The following is a 15,061-nucleotide window of genomic DNA, read 5'->3' as shown; positions in this document are numbered from 1 at the left end:
AATAACCCGGAACCAGGACTGGAAAGGCCAACTTTAGGTGACTGACGGTGGTTCTTGAACTTACCTGTTAGTCTTCCTGGCGGGTTATGATAATTACAATTATGCTACAGAAGGTCCTTTACAACTTCTTTTACTGTGCTTTCTCTCTTAACGTTCTAGACTAGGTGAAAACATTGGTTTTATACTTTTTTGTTTTACCTTCATTTCCTTTTATGTATTTTACTACATTTACTTTGTTTTTACCTTTTTACCGGATGTTTGGCGCAGATAGCCTAGCTGCTTTGTGTCATTAAACACTAAATCAATCAATCAATCAATCAGTAGAGCCGAGTGAGGAAATGACGTCACAATTACGTATAAACTTAGTCAAGATCAAGCTTTTGTGGTATATATTGTGTCGAAGGCGAAGTATAATGTTTGAATTTGACAGTTTCAGTTAATGCGAATGTGTTTTTCTACTCATCATCTGTAGATCTATCCACCTGTTATAGTGTTTTTAGGTGTTTATATCCAGAAAACGTCGTGTAATCAAAGATTGAAATTACTGCACATGCGGCTGTAGGTTTCTTTGTTTGTTTGTTTTTGAATTTCGCGCAAAGCTACACGAGGGTTATCTGCACTAGTCGTTTCTAATGTAACAGTGTAAGACTGGAGGAAAGAGAGCTGGTCATCAACACCCACCGCCAACTCTTGAGCTACTCTTTTACAAACGAATAGTGGGATTGACTGTTACGTATAGCGCCCCACGGATGAAAGGGCCAGCATGTTTGATATGACTGGGATTCGAACCCGTGACCCTCAGAATACGAGTCGAGCGTCCCCTAACCACCCGGCCATGCCGGGTCAACTGTAGAAGGAAACAAGTCATGCTATATATGTCAAGAACGATACATTAACTTATACAGTGTAGACTTGCAGTCCACGTCAGTGATGTCTCTTGTTGACACATAGCGACTTATAACTGATGGACTTACTGTCCAGGTCAGAGACGTCTCTTTTTGACACAGAGCGTTCTCTAATTTTAACCTGTAGACTAATTGGAAGGAAACAGTTAACAGCTACTCCTAGCTGTATAAATAGGTTGACTGTTACTCAGTTTGTAAGCACCCTCGTCTCGAACCTTGGCTCTCAAAATCGTGTAATAACTATGGATTACTTTGTCTAGTGACCCTGAAATTAAATAAAATAAGTACATTTTTTGTACTCACATTAACTTTTAACGTTATATCTTTATAACGTTTAACCTTATATAGTTTAACCTTCGAGATTTCTGAATTCACACCATTTGAAACCGGATTTCGATACCCATGGTGGACAGAGCACAGATAACCTATTGTGTAACTTTGTGCATAATTTCAAACACACAAAATTTCCCTTTGACGCCATTTGTAATACTTTTTATCTCCCCCTATTATTCATCTTATTAATTTATTTACCCCATCCTCCCCTCTCTTGATCAAGGCGGGAGAGGGTTTTATCTTAAAGCTGTGACCTAGTGATATATTTTCCATTTAGGAAAGCGGATTATTGTTAGAACACCACAGATTTTGTGGATCGAAACACGTTGGAGACCCGCCTGCAGTTGTAATGGACGTTTCTCAGAGAGTCATGCATAGCTGTCCCTAATTTTGAACTGTTAATCAGTGGCCATGCAACCAGCAAACAAAACTGTCGCATAGTTCTGCTGAACCAAATATCATCATTGGCTCTCACTTTTATAATGTGCCCAAACCTGAAAGTGCCAAACGTGTTTACGGCATCATGTTTCGAATCACGGACCTTTCGAATTTCACCTGGAATTATTATATTTTGGGCTACGCTCTCCTCTCTACGAAGGAGTGGTGCTCCTATACTATCACAGGTGTCCAAAATATATTTCAATTTGGATCTTTTGGAATTATAGCTACGTTATTTGTTTGTTGTTATTGTTGTCTAAGTTCAGCAATTGATAGATAAATACCCTTTGCCTAAACCTAATATTAGGCCTCAAAGAACAACGCATAATCATGGTTTTTTTCAGCATGTTAATAACAGTGACATTACATTTAACTGTTATAATATAAAAAACAACAACAAAATTACTGACATTGAAAGGTAATATAGTGCTGAGTATAGTTTATACAGAACTCGAGAAAATCAATATTTTCCCGTTGGCCTTGAACGAAGAGAGCCGTGTTGGTTTGCGTGAGTCCCGTAGCTTTGTGGATACTTTGCTTTGCGTGAGCTGTGAAATAAAACAGTGACACGCAAAATTAAGGTCCACAAAGAGCTTGTTGGACGTGGTCGTTAGGGTAAACATTATAGTATTCTGGTTGACAGGATCTAGATTTTAGAAGCGTCAGCATTAAACAATATTAAACTGCTTAAAAAACAACACTTATCGAAATATACAGCTTTTAAGTAATATAGCACCAAAAATGGACGAAGATAGACGGTAGTTTGTTGTGCGGCGGAACCAACCTGCAGGATACATTGTATATTATTAACATGAGTGATAATTTAGCGATATTTACGTTTTGCAGCTCTGTGGTTATCCAAACTTTCAAATATTGTCTGTAAAAATGCTCTACTAGACTCTTACCTCACATAACAAATTTCAAAGCAATCCATTACGAAATATCTGAGATATAACATTTTTAATTTTGATAGAGTTTATTTTTCTTCACGTCAAAAGTACGAACACTTTATTTGATAAAAAACATACTTATGGATTTTTCTCAAATTTAACACACTGATAAATCGTTTTTTATCTACAATTAGGATTATCATATGATGTAAATGTAATATACATATGAATATTCATTCAACAAAAACCACTCAAATATGACGAAACATTTTGGCCACATCTATGTAAAAAGTCAGGTAAGCCATCAGTCTAACATTTTTACTACTACTTCACCTGAGAGTAAAAGTAGACCATTTTTATATCTTGTCTTTCGGAATAAGGACGGCTGAAATAGAACAGCAAAACTATAAGGTGAAAGCACGTGCGAAATACAAAAGTAATAGTTAGGTAAGGCAAACTAGATAACCAGTTTCTAACTCAACTTTTCAAATGAATCACTTGGGTGAACGGTTATTATTGACTGGCAACTGTTCAGCACCAATTTATTAAATCTTATGAAATTATCGTAATTAAAGAGAGTTTAGGGTCATGTGATATTAGCTTAAACAATTAGCTTACAGAATGATGCTTGATACAGCTGTACCAAATATAACTATTTTACGGCTATAAAGAAAGTTATTAACACTATTTTAGAGAAAGAAACTACTGTCATATATTTTAAAGAATCTGGGCAGTTCTGTAAAGTAAAGGTCTATTCCACATAATTGTGATCCTAAAGCTATTCTGAGTTACTATGTAGTGTCGCTTTCTTATTTGGTAGTTTTTTTTTTTTGGCGTGTATTGATAAAAATTCATGATATCTAATAAAAAACACCTTAGATGACAGAAGAGTTGAGACTAGAAAAGGATTTAATGTATGACTTAAAGGAATGAAATCAAAATTGTGATAGCTACAGTTATATCGTTGGTAATAATTTTACAGTAAATATTCATTCATTAGTTAACTATGTCGCATATTATTTTCACGGCTAAAAGGGGTGAGCATGTTTTGGTGTGACAGGGATTCGAATCCGCGACACTTGGATTACGGGTCGAGTGCCTTAACCACCTCGTGTGGCTTTGTGCGAAATTCAAAACAAACCATACTTAACCAAACGAACGAATAGTACCATTTAATTCTCACTATTAGAGTACATTGAATACCCTCATGTGTGGAATAACCGCACTCAAGTATTTAAACCTTGGATTCTCAGTACAGACATTCTAAGGTGGTAAGCCACACCACATCCTATGAGGAACAAATTTGTGTCTTACAAAATATCCTTCCCCGAGCACCTGTTAATACGGGTAAATATTTTAAAAGCAATATAACATATTTTCACACAACGACAAATTCAAAATAAATGCATAATGGTCTTCTTTATACTAAAACGTACCTTAAAAGCACATATGAAACAATATTTTTGTTTATAAATTTTGATTTGTCTATCGAATTTATACACAGAAGTAAAACCTTAACTCGCGAACGTTCGTGCAAATTCACGCCATTTGTACTGTATATATTAACATTACTTTGTAGCTAGCACGAAAGCTTGACGTCATTAGATACAGAATTACTGCATAGGTAACAAGTACACCATGTGTTTTTGTTTTCACTAAGCATCTGTATCGTCACGTGATTTAATTAACTAGCCTTCCTTTCTTGAAATACTCCTATTTTACACAATGTCGGAACTAGAGTGGAACTCATTGATAATCCATTGTTTGTATGCCAGCTTAATATCCTGTCGTAAGATCACGAAATGAACGAGAAACCTCGAGAAAATTTTAACATCAACCTCAATTCATTCTCTAAATGAGACCATATTGAATTGTTTAATAACATATATTTTTGAAACTATTTTCAAAGTACGGCTCGAAGGCGTTATCCAATATTTTTATTTTCAAGTTAAAAGTGAAATAGCTCGAACAGTGAATATTACAGGATAAGAAACGGTAATAATCCGAGCTCAGCTATGAAAGACAATTAGTGACACACAAGAGTGGTGCTCGTTACTGCTGTCTACTATTGTCTCATTAACTAGTGGTATCTGACTGTTACTTTTCATAGCGCACTGACAAATAGAAGCTATTTCCGCATGGTCGTCTCTAATTTTCAGTTTGTGTGATAGTGAAAAAGTATTTAATTAACAGCACCATCCGCCTAACTCTCGGGCTACATTTATCTGATCAACTAGTGGTATTTGACTATCACATTTATGGCTTACTCAGAAAAACAAAGTGTTGGAGGCACGCAGGGCGACATCTAGCTGTTAAGTGATTTTTCCTGTTTCTGCCATTTCAAATTTCCAAGGTCCGTTTCTGTGTAGAGAAAAGTGTTTTTACTCAAACAAAGTGTCAGGCAGGGACACGAGAGGTTCTTAACAGCTGAAAGTGTTGGCCATTTGAATGAAGATGACAAAGTTATAGAAAGTGTCTAACAATCAGGTTTCTCACTAAAGCTGTGGAATTCTGCCAAGAGAAACTTGCAAAATAAGCAGGCGGGTCTCCAATGTGTTTCGATCCACAAAATCTGTGGTGTTCTAACAATAATCCGCTTTCCTAAATGGAAAATATATCACTAGGTCACAGCTTTAAGATAAAACCCTCTCCCGCCTTGATCAAGAGAGGGGAGGATGGGGTAAATAAATTAATAAGATGAATAATAGGGGGAGATAAAAAGTATTGAAAGTCTTACGGTCAAATAAAAAGAGCAAATGTAAACTGAGAAAAAATATTTATTTTAAATTTCGCGCAAAACTAGACGAGGCTTATCTGTGCTCTGCCCACCACAGGTATCAAAACCCGGTTTTTAGCGATGCAAGTCCGCAGACATATCGCTGAGCCACTGAGGGACTTAGCAGTGTAAGACTAGAAGGAAGGTAGCTAGTCATCACCACCCACTATCAACTTTTGGGCTACTCTTTTACCAACAAATAGTGGGATTGACAATCACATAATAACGCCTCCACGGCTGAAAAGGCGAGCATATTTGGTGTGACGGGGATTCGAACCCGCGACCCTCGGATTATAAGTCGAGTGCCTTAACTACATAACCATGCCGCGCCAGCAGAAATAGCCCATTGTGTAATTTTGTGCTTAATTACAAATAAACAAACTCTTCATTTAACAGTACAAAACTAGAGGGAAGGTAGATTATCATAACCAACCACCGCCAACTCTTAGGCTACTTTTTAGCAACGAATAGTGGGAGTGACCGTAACATAATAACACCTACACGGCTGAAACGACGAGCATGTTTGACGTAGCAAAGAGGAAACATGAGCAAAATTAAATTGAAAATATAACGACTTATCAACAGATATAAATATGGATTAAAACAGATATAACAAAAATGTAAAACTGATATTAGAGAAATAAAATGGCAGAAAGGTAATTATTTGGACTTAGACATAAAACTTATAAACAAAGTGATACAATAATTAGGCATGTTGTTACATAGTGACACTTGGCTAAATGAAATAATATTGTATTATTAACAGTTTACGACTTTGTAACATTAGGCTAAATGGAATAATATTGTATTATTAAGAGTTCACACCGACACATTGTGTATTGATACAACTTACTTAAACTGGTGAAGATGATGAGAAAAGTCGTGTTAACCACTATAGAAATACAGTGTTTCAACAGTTAAAATCACGTTAGCAAATAATCAGATAGATTATACAACTACATTCTGTAACTTGTGAATACTGGTAAGTGCCACATACATATTGAACTTGTAGCGGCAGAGACTTTGTGACATACCCATAATTTACTCAATAAAACTATTATATCAGGTAATCAAGTACTTTGTGTAATATTTTGTATAGACAGGTTTCGAATTTTAGCTAATTTCTTTTGTTTTGTTGGATTTTCTGCAACCCAAAGCTAAACAAAATGTATGTGCATCAGCAATCCTTAATTTTGAAGTGATGAACTAGATTTCATGCAGCTAGTTAACACCACCCGCCGCCAATCCTTGGTCTACTCTAATCAGACGAAACAGTTGGATTTGACCATCACTCTTATAACGCACTCACAGCTCAAAAATGCGAAGTGCGATTTTTTAAGATAATGGAACACAAACAAGGGACCTTCAAATACTTTTGGAAGCTTCTTACATAGAAATACGTTACATTTATTTGTATTGTCCATAGCACCAGTAATTTGTGCGTGTCAGTTAACTTGAGGAAGTGACGTCACAACAAAGTAATTTTGAACTGTCGCGTAACATTTTTCTTTCCTGTGGTGCTTGAAAAGAAAGCATTAGTAACCTTCCATAGACCAGCTGACATTTAGAAAAGCAGTATAATATATATCTGAACCTGTTGTTATCAAAGCGGCTATTCTCAAGGGAAGGAATCTTCTAACGTTATATCAGGTTTGTGCAATAATAGCATAGCAATAAAGTAGTGGCACCATGTTCGTTACCACTGCTTTAGATATATATAATATTAAAACACACACACATATATATTTGTTCGTGATGTTATACTGATACTGGTCTTATTAAAGTTGTATCTTTCTGGAAGATCGAACCAAGGAATCGTGTTAGAATATTATCAACCAATTATTGGGCACGAGTTTATATATTTATGTATGTGCGTGTGTGAAAATCACTTGTTACTTGAATTTTATCCTTTTAATATTAGGTTCTAAACCTATGGAATCCGTGTAGAACAGTTTAGAAGGCATGTACGTTTATCAATTTATAGATCCCAAAACCCCACTTTAGAGATGTGTTGAGCGAATCAGTAATGTGTAATGAGTGTAGCTAAGCCTTCCGATGGGTCAGCGGTAAGACTGAAGGCTTGTAATTCCCCCAAATCGGGTTTTGATTCCTGCGTTGAATAGAACACCAATAGCTTTTTCTGCTTAACTACAACAGTAACGGGTATAGCTAATTGAATTACTTTTCTTACGTTTTCACTTATAAATACTTGTTCTGTCAGTTGCAGGGTACCCTAGCTGTTAACGATGTTTTCGGCCGTAAACCCAATAATATCTCAGGAGATAAATTCTTGATCTTTCGACAATACAATGATGTGAGGAGTAGACTTGTGTCAGTCCTTTCCTAAGAAAGATGTTCATAAATACAGATGTTCTTTAAAGTGGAGAAAGTGGTTGAAAAAGCGAATTTTACTTTAAAGAGCTGTGATGATTAAACTTTAAAGGAGATAAAAACAACAACAAAGTTAGTAACGGACAACAACCTGCCATACACACCTCGAAATCAATGTCTGATTCACAAAAACAGACAGCTTAAATAATTGGGATCACATACAACTCCTTTGGCCACGCAATTGGCAAGAATTCTGGTACAATGCAATGAACCTTCAACCATTTGATGTCTTAATAAATGAGGCCTTTGGTATAGTAGAAGGTCTAAGAAGGCTTATCATGGCTGGGCTGGCGATCCTTTCATGAGATTATTTTACAAAGGGAATGCAGTAAAAACAATAATACATAATCTTGGTTATCATAATGAGCATGATAGATGTTAGGTGAAGATAGCTCTGTATCTCCAACTTTATCCTTATAAAGTACCCTTACCACTCAATCATACTTTTATTCCAATGTTTGGATTTTGCTTTATTGTGCCATCTAGTAATAAACAAGACACTTAATTCTGTGGAGATCATCGTTTTAAGTCTGTAAGTATATTGTATTGGGAATTTAGACACTCTACTTACTATATATATCTATAACGTGACTTTGCGTACTCCATTTCACTTGTATAATTCATAGTTCAACGATTATAATATTTAAATTTAGGCCTCGTGTTGTTGTGATCAGAAATATAATTTAACTGTGCATTTGGTAAAGTTACTATAGTCAGATATCGCTAAAAAGATTCACTTAAAGGTTTTTCCATATTAAATGTTCACCTTCGTTTGTTCCTAAAAGCAAAACTACACAATTGGCTATTTGTGTTATCCCTACCACAGGTATCAAAACGAGATTTTTAGCATTATAAGCTTTTAGACTAACAGCTGAGTCACTGAGGCACATCTCAAAGCCACACCCTAGCCGTCCCTAATTTAGAAGTAGTAGACTAGATGGAAGGCAACTAGTCAACACCATTTGCCGCCAACTGTTGGGCAACTCTTTACAAACGAAAAGTGGGATTGGCTTTTCACATTATTAGCCCCCCACGGCTGAAAGAACGAGTATGTTTGGTGTTGGAATTCAGAACCGCCATCCACTGATTGCGAGTAGCACGCCCTAACCGCCATCAACAGATTGCGAGTAGCACGCCCTAACCGCCATCCACAGATTGCGAGTAGCACGCCCTAACCGCCGGCCACTGCAGATTGTCCGTGATGGACAGAGTGTAAATAGCCTATTGTGTGGTTTTGTTCTAAAACAAATAAACAGACAAACAAACACCATGTATGTTATCTCCATTTCTGTCTTAAAACAGAAAATATGGTAAGATACTAAAGTTAGGAAAATTTATTAAAAGTGACAAAAAAAATATTTTTTTTTGTTTAGCTTCGGCAGATCTCGGTCCTGGAACTGACTTCAATTTCCAGTATCAATACTGTGACCACGTCATTCAACGGAGAGATCATTAATCCCATTCAAGATCCTGATCAACCACAAATGGTGCAGAAAACAACACCTAAGAGTGTATTGGTCAGACAAGCTAATCGGAAAGACGTGAGGAAAGCCAAGAAGTTGGCAATTATTGTCGTTTTCTTCATCATGTGTTGGATCCCTCTGTACACTGTCAACTGTGTACAAGCCTTCTGTCGGGATTGCGGTCCTCCTCTATGGGTCCTCGATGTCTTTATTATTTTATCGCATGCCAATTCTTCCTTGAATCCTTTACTTTACGCTTACCATATGAAAGAGTTTCGGGACTTTGTTAAACGATGGCGCTGTCGTTGTTTAAAAAAAGCACAAAGCGTGACGCTGGACAGAGACGTGGCCATTGTGAAGGAGCAGGTTTTTGGAAAGTCTTTGATGGCTGGAAAGCTGGTTTTAAGACGAAATACCAATGATTTAGGAATATCACAACTTTCGCGCCCCAACACGACCCGCACTACTCAGTTAAATTTATTATCTTTGTACGCAAATGTTAGATAAGATAACCTCGAAAAAAAAACAACCACACAACACAAAGCAAACTAATTCGAATAGCCCAGCGGGAAAATTTTTTGGCTTATTAATACTCGTCTCGTGCTCTTGGGTGGAACGTCACCAAATAAAATGACTTCAATATGATAGCACTGATGGTCAGTCTTTCTAAGGACAATATGCAAACTATTAAGATATCATGAAGATAGAAACACATTTGTGTAAACTTTACCAAAGTTTGTGAGCACTAAAAACAGAGGTACGATACAGCCATTTTTTTGAGAACTATCACGACTTTAGAATCAACGTACGAATAAAAGACATACACAAGTAATTGTTAAAAAAGTAGTACGTTCTTACAAATCGTATCTTTCGAGAACTTTATTTATTTATTTTCTCCTGCAAACTTGGCTTTTTTTCTTGCACATTTTTGGAAAAGAATAAAAATAACTATTTGTCAATAATTCAGAAGCTGTATGTATATATATATGTATGTGTTCTTTTTTAGTTGCTGTACATGATTTCTTACAGTTTGGTAAACGGGTTCCACAACTACGTAACCCGACTAAAATCGAAATAAATACTCTATTTGTTAAATATTGAACTTGCTGCACATCTCAGATTTTAAAGCGCATACGCAATATCGAAAAGCTTTCTTCACAGTACCTGAAAGACATGTCAAACTAAGAAGTAATATTTTGACAAGTGATGTGTTATTGTATTGTAATAGTGACATTGTTTTAAAATATATTGTTTTCTTAGGAATGTTATAGGAAATGTAAGGTCCTATTAGTGATTTAATAACGCAAGTACCACCAGCTATTACGTCGTGTTAACGTGTGTTTGCATTTAAAACATTAAAGACAGTTTGATATTAATGTATAAACGTAACATTGTTAGTTTGATTTTATGATAATATACAAAGGTAATATTGTTAGTAACTCTTAATTAATCATAGATTTATTGTGTGTTTTTTCGTTACATTTCGTGATAAAACGTACTTAGTCAGAAAGTAAAATAAAATCGAAACTATTTATTTTCGTTGTTTGTGGGGTGTTTGTCGTTCACTTCCCTTATCTGGTTATTCTGAGCTTACGATTACTTTATAACTGAAAGTAGACTGGAATATAATTTACTTTCTTAAATACTGAACGGAAAAATCATTTGAAAAAATCAGAATTTAAAGCTACGTTCTTAACTCTTGAAATGAGTTTATCTTAGTAAGATAAATCTTGTAATTTACTTTTGTAACCATAGGCTCGAGATTTGCTCATAGGTTAGCACTAAGCTACACATTGAGCTATCTGTGCTCTTCCCACTACGGGTTTTATCGAGCCTATTATATAAATGTGTTGAATGATATTGTATATTAATTATAGCTAGCAGGACTGAATTTATTAATATCCTGAGCCTTGTAAGTGTGTTTTATTCTTATAGCAAAGCCACATCGGGCTATCTGCTGAATTCACCGAGGTGAATCAAACCTATAATTTTAGCCTTGGAAATCTGTAGACGTACCGCTGTACCAGCGGGGACAACCTTGTAAGATAAAGATAGATTATTCATTAAAATATAATATACAACATTTCACTGTAGTTTATAACACATCCAGATTTTGACACAACGTTTCTTAATAAAAATAAACTTATCATTCCGATATTTGTGTAATTTCGAGGTCTAACTTTAAGAGAGGTCCAGTTGAATCTACATCAACGTTTCTTATTGACTTGTACTAGTTTTGAAGAATTCCACTTCTCAGTAGTAACCCAGAACATACGTTAACCAAAGAGAGATAAACTGGACCTATAGCATAGTGAAAAGTATCAAACGTATTGTTGGTGTTAACGTGTTTTATATTCACCGCGAGAAAAACCTATTATACTATATGGGTAATGAAAAAATGTCATTGGCCACTATTCAGTCACAATAAAGCACGCTCACACCAACAGTATGTTTGAAAATATTTCTTACTGTTAACACAATTTCTTGTCTTTTCTAATTTTTATCTAATTAATTACCAAAAGTATTTGGATATTCCTATTAATATTCATAACGTAATTGTTCTCATATTCATACCCCAAAATCTAAAAGGTATTCCCTGTTTCCTACCCACCTTTCTATACAAGTAAGTTTTCTTCCATGTTGTCATCACAATCAAGTAGAAAGATTGGTTCTCCTTCTGCAATCAGTTAACAAATTACTGGATTATCATTCTTTAAGTGTTGTCCTCTCTCTTTCCAATTCCTGTCTATTTCTTTACCTATTTTATATACAGGTTGGTGAAAAACTCTCGAACCATAGGTACGTCAATGAATTTTACAGAATGTGTTATGCATGCTGTAATTTTAATTTGTAACAAGTATAAATTAGGATTTCATTCAGAGTTGCTTGCTCCGATACCACCAGGTCATCTATCTGAAATTTAAAAACAAACTGAAAATCGCCTATGGTTTGGGACTTTCTTGGGACACTATGGACAGTTTCAAATCACTTTCAAACAGTACTATGGCCATTTGACTTCTTAATATATCTAGTATGTTGGTGTCTATTTCCTTCGTGGTACTTACTGGCATAACCGTTATTTATTCTTCCATCTGTCAACTATAATAAAATATGTTTCTATCTTCAGACCTGTCAAGCGTGATAAGATGTGTTTCTATCTTTAGACCCAATGACTATTCAATATATTCTACTTGTAGTATATTTTTAATATTTAAACAGAAGCGTTAGAAATGTGGAGTATTAGAAACATGTTAAAAACATCATGCACAGAGTACAAAACAAACCAGAAAATATTGGAAAATGGCCAAAGCAAAGCATACGCTAAGACCAGACATCCCAGACATCCTCCTCAAAAACAAAATAAAAAACAGGAAAAATGTTAGTATTTTTGACTCACTATCAGGATAAATATGATTCAAAGAACTTTGGTAGAAGTCAAGGTAGAAGGTTGAAGGAAAAGAGGCCGACCGCAGAGAAAATTGGTCAGATGTCACGGAGTAGTTGCAGTCTAGCAACGGTGATTGTGTGAGCAGGGCAAAGGACAGTCAGGCATGGCGATTATTGACAGTAATGTCTTGAGTAGAGCAACTATAAACAGATGATGATGAGTGGAGCATATACAAACAGATGATGATGAGTGGAGCAGATACAAACAGATGATGATGAGTGGAGCAGATACAAACAGATGATGATGAGCGGAGCAGATACAAACAGATGATGATGAGCAGAGCAGATACAAGCAGACGATGATGATGATGAGCTGGAGCAGATACAAACAGATGATGATGAGCAGAGCAGATACAAGCAGACGATGATGATGATGAGTGGAGCAGATACAAACAGATTATGATGAGTGGAGCAGATACAAACAGATGATGATGAGCAGAGCAGATACAAGCACACGATGATGATGATGAGCAGAGCAGCAGATACAAACAGATGATGATGAGAGCAGACACAAGCAGATACGATGATGATGATGAGTGGAGCAGATACAACACATGATGATGATGATGAGTGGAGCAGATACAAAGCACGATGATGATGATGAGTGGAGCAGATACAAACAGATTATGATGAGTGGAGCAGATACAAACAGATTATGATGAGTGAAGCAGATACAAACAGATGATGATGAGTGAAGCAGATACAAACAGATGATGATGATGAGCAGAGCAGATACAATACACACAGATGATGATGATGATGATGATGAGCAGAGCAGATACAAGCACACGATGATGATGATGAGTGGAGCAGATACAAGCACACGATGATGATGATGAGTGGAGCAGATACAAGCACACGATGATGATGATGAGTGGAGCAGATACAAACAGATTATGATGAGTGGAGCAGATACAAACAGATTATGATGAGTGAAGCAGATACAAACAGATGATGATGAGCAGAGCAGATACAAGCACACGATGATGATGATGAGCAGAGCAGATACAAGCACACGATGATGATGATGAGTGGAGCAGATACAAACAGATGATGATGAGTGGAGCAAATACAAACAGATGATGTGTATATTTGTTTTTTCTTCTTTCCTACATTCCCAGATTTCTGGATGAGTTTACCTAATCTGTTTTCTGTACCTCGAATGTCACACCTTTAAAGTTGCATTAGCTGCTTGCTATATTTTCTTCTCACCATGTTTTGACGCAGATAGCTTAGTTGCTTTGCGCCGTAAAACGCCAAACCCACCACCACCACTACTCACCATGTTTTAATTGTTCTTACTATTATTACATGGCCAGGTGGTTAGAGAACTCGACTCGCAATCTGAGGGTCACGGGTTCAAATCCCCGTCCCACCAAACACGCTTGTTCTTCCAGTCGTGGGAGCTTTATTATGTAACGGACTATCACACTATTCGTTGGTAAAAGGGCAACCTAAGAGTTGCCAGTGGGTAGTGATGATTAGCCGCCTTACATTAATTGTAAATTAGGGACAGCTAGCTCAGATAGTCCTCGTGTAGTCTTGAGAGAAATTCAAAACAAACAAATACTAAACCAATATCCCAAATATTTATGCTATTTTATCACCTCTGTTGACTAACTTCCAATTTCCGTTTTTCATTCGTCGTCGATTTTTCGGTATTTCTAAAAGCCACCATGTTTGATTTAGTCAAACTGATAGTTGTATTATGATTTTAAATATATTTTTCAAGCATCTTTAACTTACTGTTCGTTCTATCTCAGTCATCAGCAGCCATTGAAATATTATTCATATATTTAAGGAAAAGAATACACATTTTGCATGTCACAGAGCCTCTAATACATTTTGATCCTTCCCAATCCATTCAAGCACATGAAAAATAGTGTAGGATTTTAATGCACATCTCTATTTAAGTCCTTTTCTATCGAACGCCACCTAGTGGTTCAGCAATAAAGCTGTTGTTAATAATATTTTCTATTTTAAATCCCATTTATTTTTGTTCCATTTCTATAAAGCTAGTTCAACTCACCATCTTGTACTCATTTATTTTCTTTAAGCTTTGTATTTGATCTTTAGGGTCTTTATCTGTCTATCGACCAACAATTTTTGTTTAAATTAATCAACCCAGTACCTATCATAATCATGTTTTATTCTATTTTCTCTTCTTTCTCTCCTGTGAAATATATTTATAGTGTTCCCTCCACCCTTCTATCCATTTTTTTCCGAATCGTATAATGTGTTAATTGTAACTTGTAATAACACTTGGGTGTTCGCTACCATGTTCTTATATAATGAATATTTCGTCACACTTCTTATATTCTTCTAATGAATGTTACAATATGTTGATCCCATAGCAACATTGGAATCTTTGCTATAAAACATAATTTAATAACACTGTGTTAATAGTAATTAACTTGT

The 15,061-nt window shown here is 35.8% G+C and overlaps 1 protein-coding gene across 1 annotated transcript in view; it reads left to right on the top strand.

Annotated features, from left to right (window-relative positions):
* LOC143253930 (adenosine receptor A1-like) overlaps positions 1-11,279 on the top strand; it is a 28,518-nt gene extending 17,239 nt beyond the window's left edge. The window contains exon 2 of the mRNA XM_076508543.1: positions 9,107-11,279. Coding sequence (XP_076364658.1) covers positions 9,107-9,703 — 597 coding nt within the window. The 3' untranslated portion in view covers positions 9,704-11,279. The remainder of the gene's footprint in view (positions 1-9,106) is intronic.
* Positions 11,280-15,061: the final 3,782 nt, after the last annotated feature.

The sequence above is a fragment of the Tachypleus tridentatus genome, chromosome 6 (assembly GCF_004210375.1).
Source record: "Tachypleus tridentatus isolate NWPU-2018 chromosome 6, ASM421037v1, whole genome shotgun sequence".
Classification (NCBI taxonomy): Eukaryota; Metazoa; Arthropoda; class Merostomata; order Xiphosura; family Limulidae; genus Tachypleus; species Tachypleus tridentatus.
This window is presented reverse-complemented; position numbering and strand designations above follow the sequence as displayed.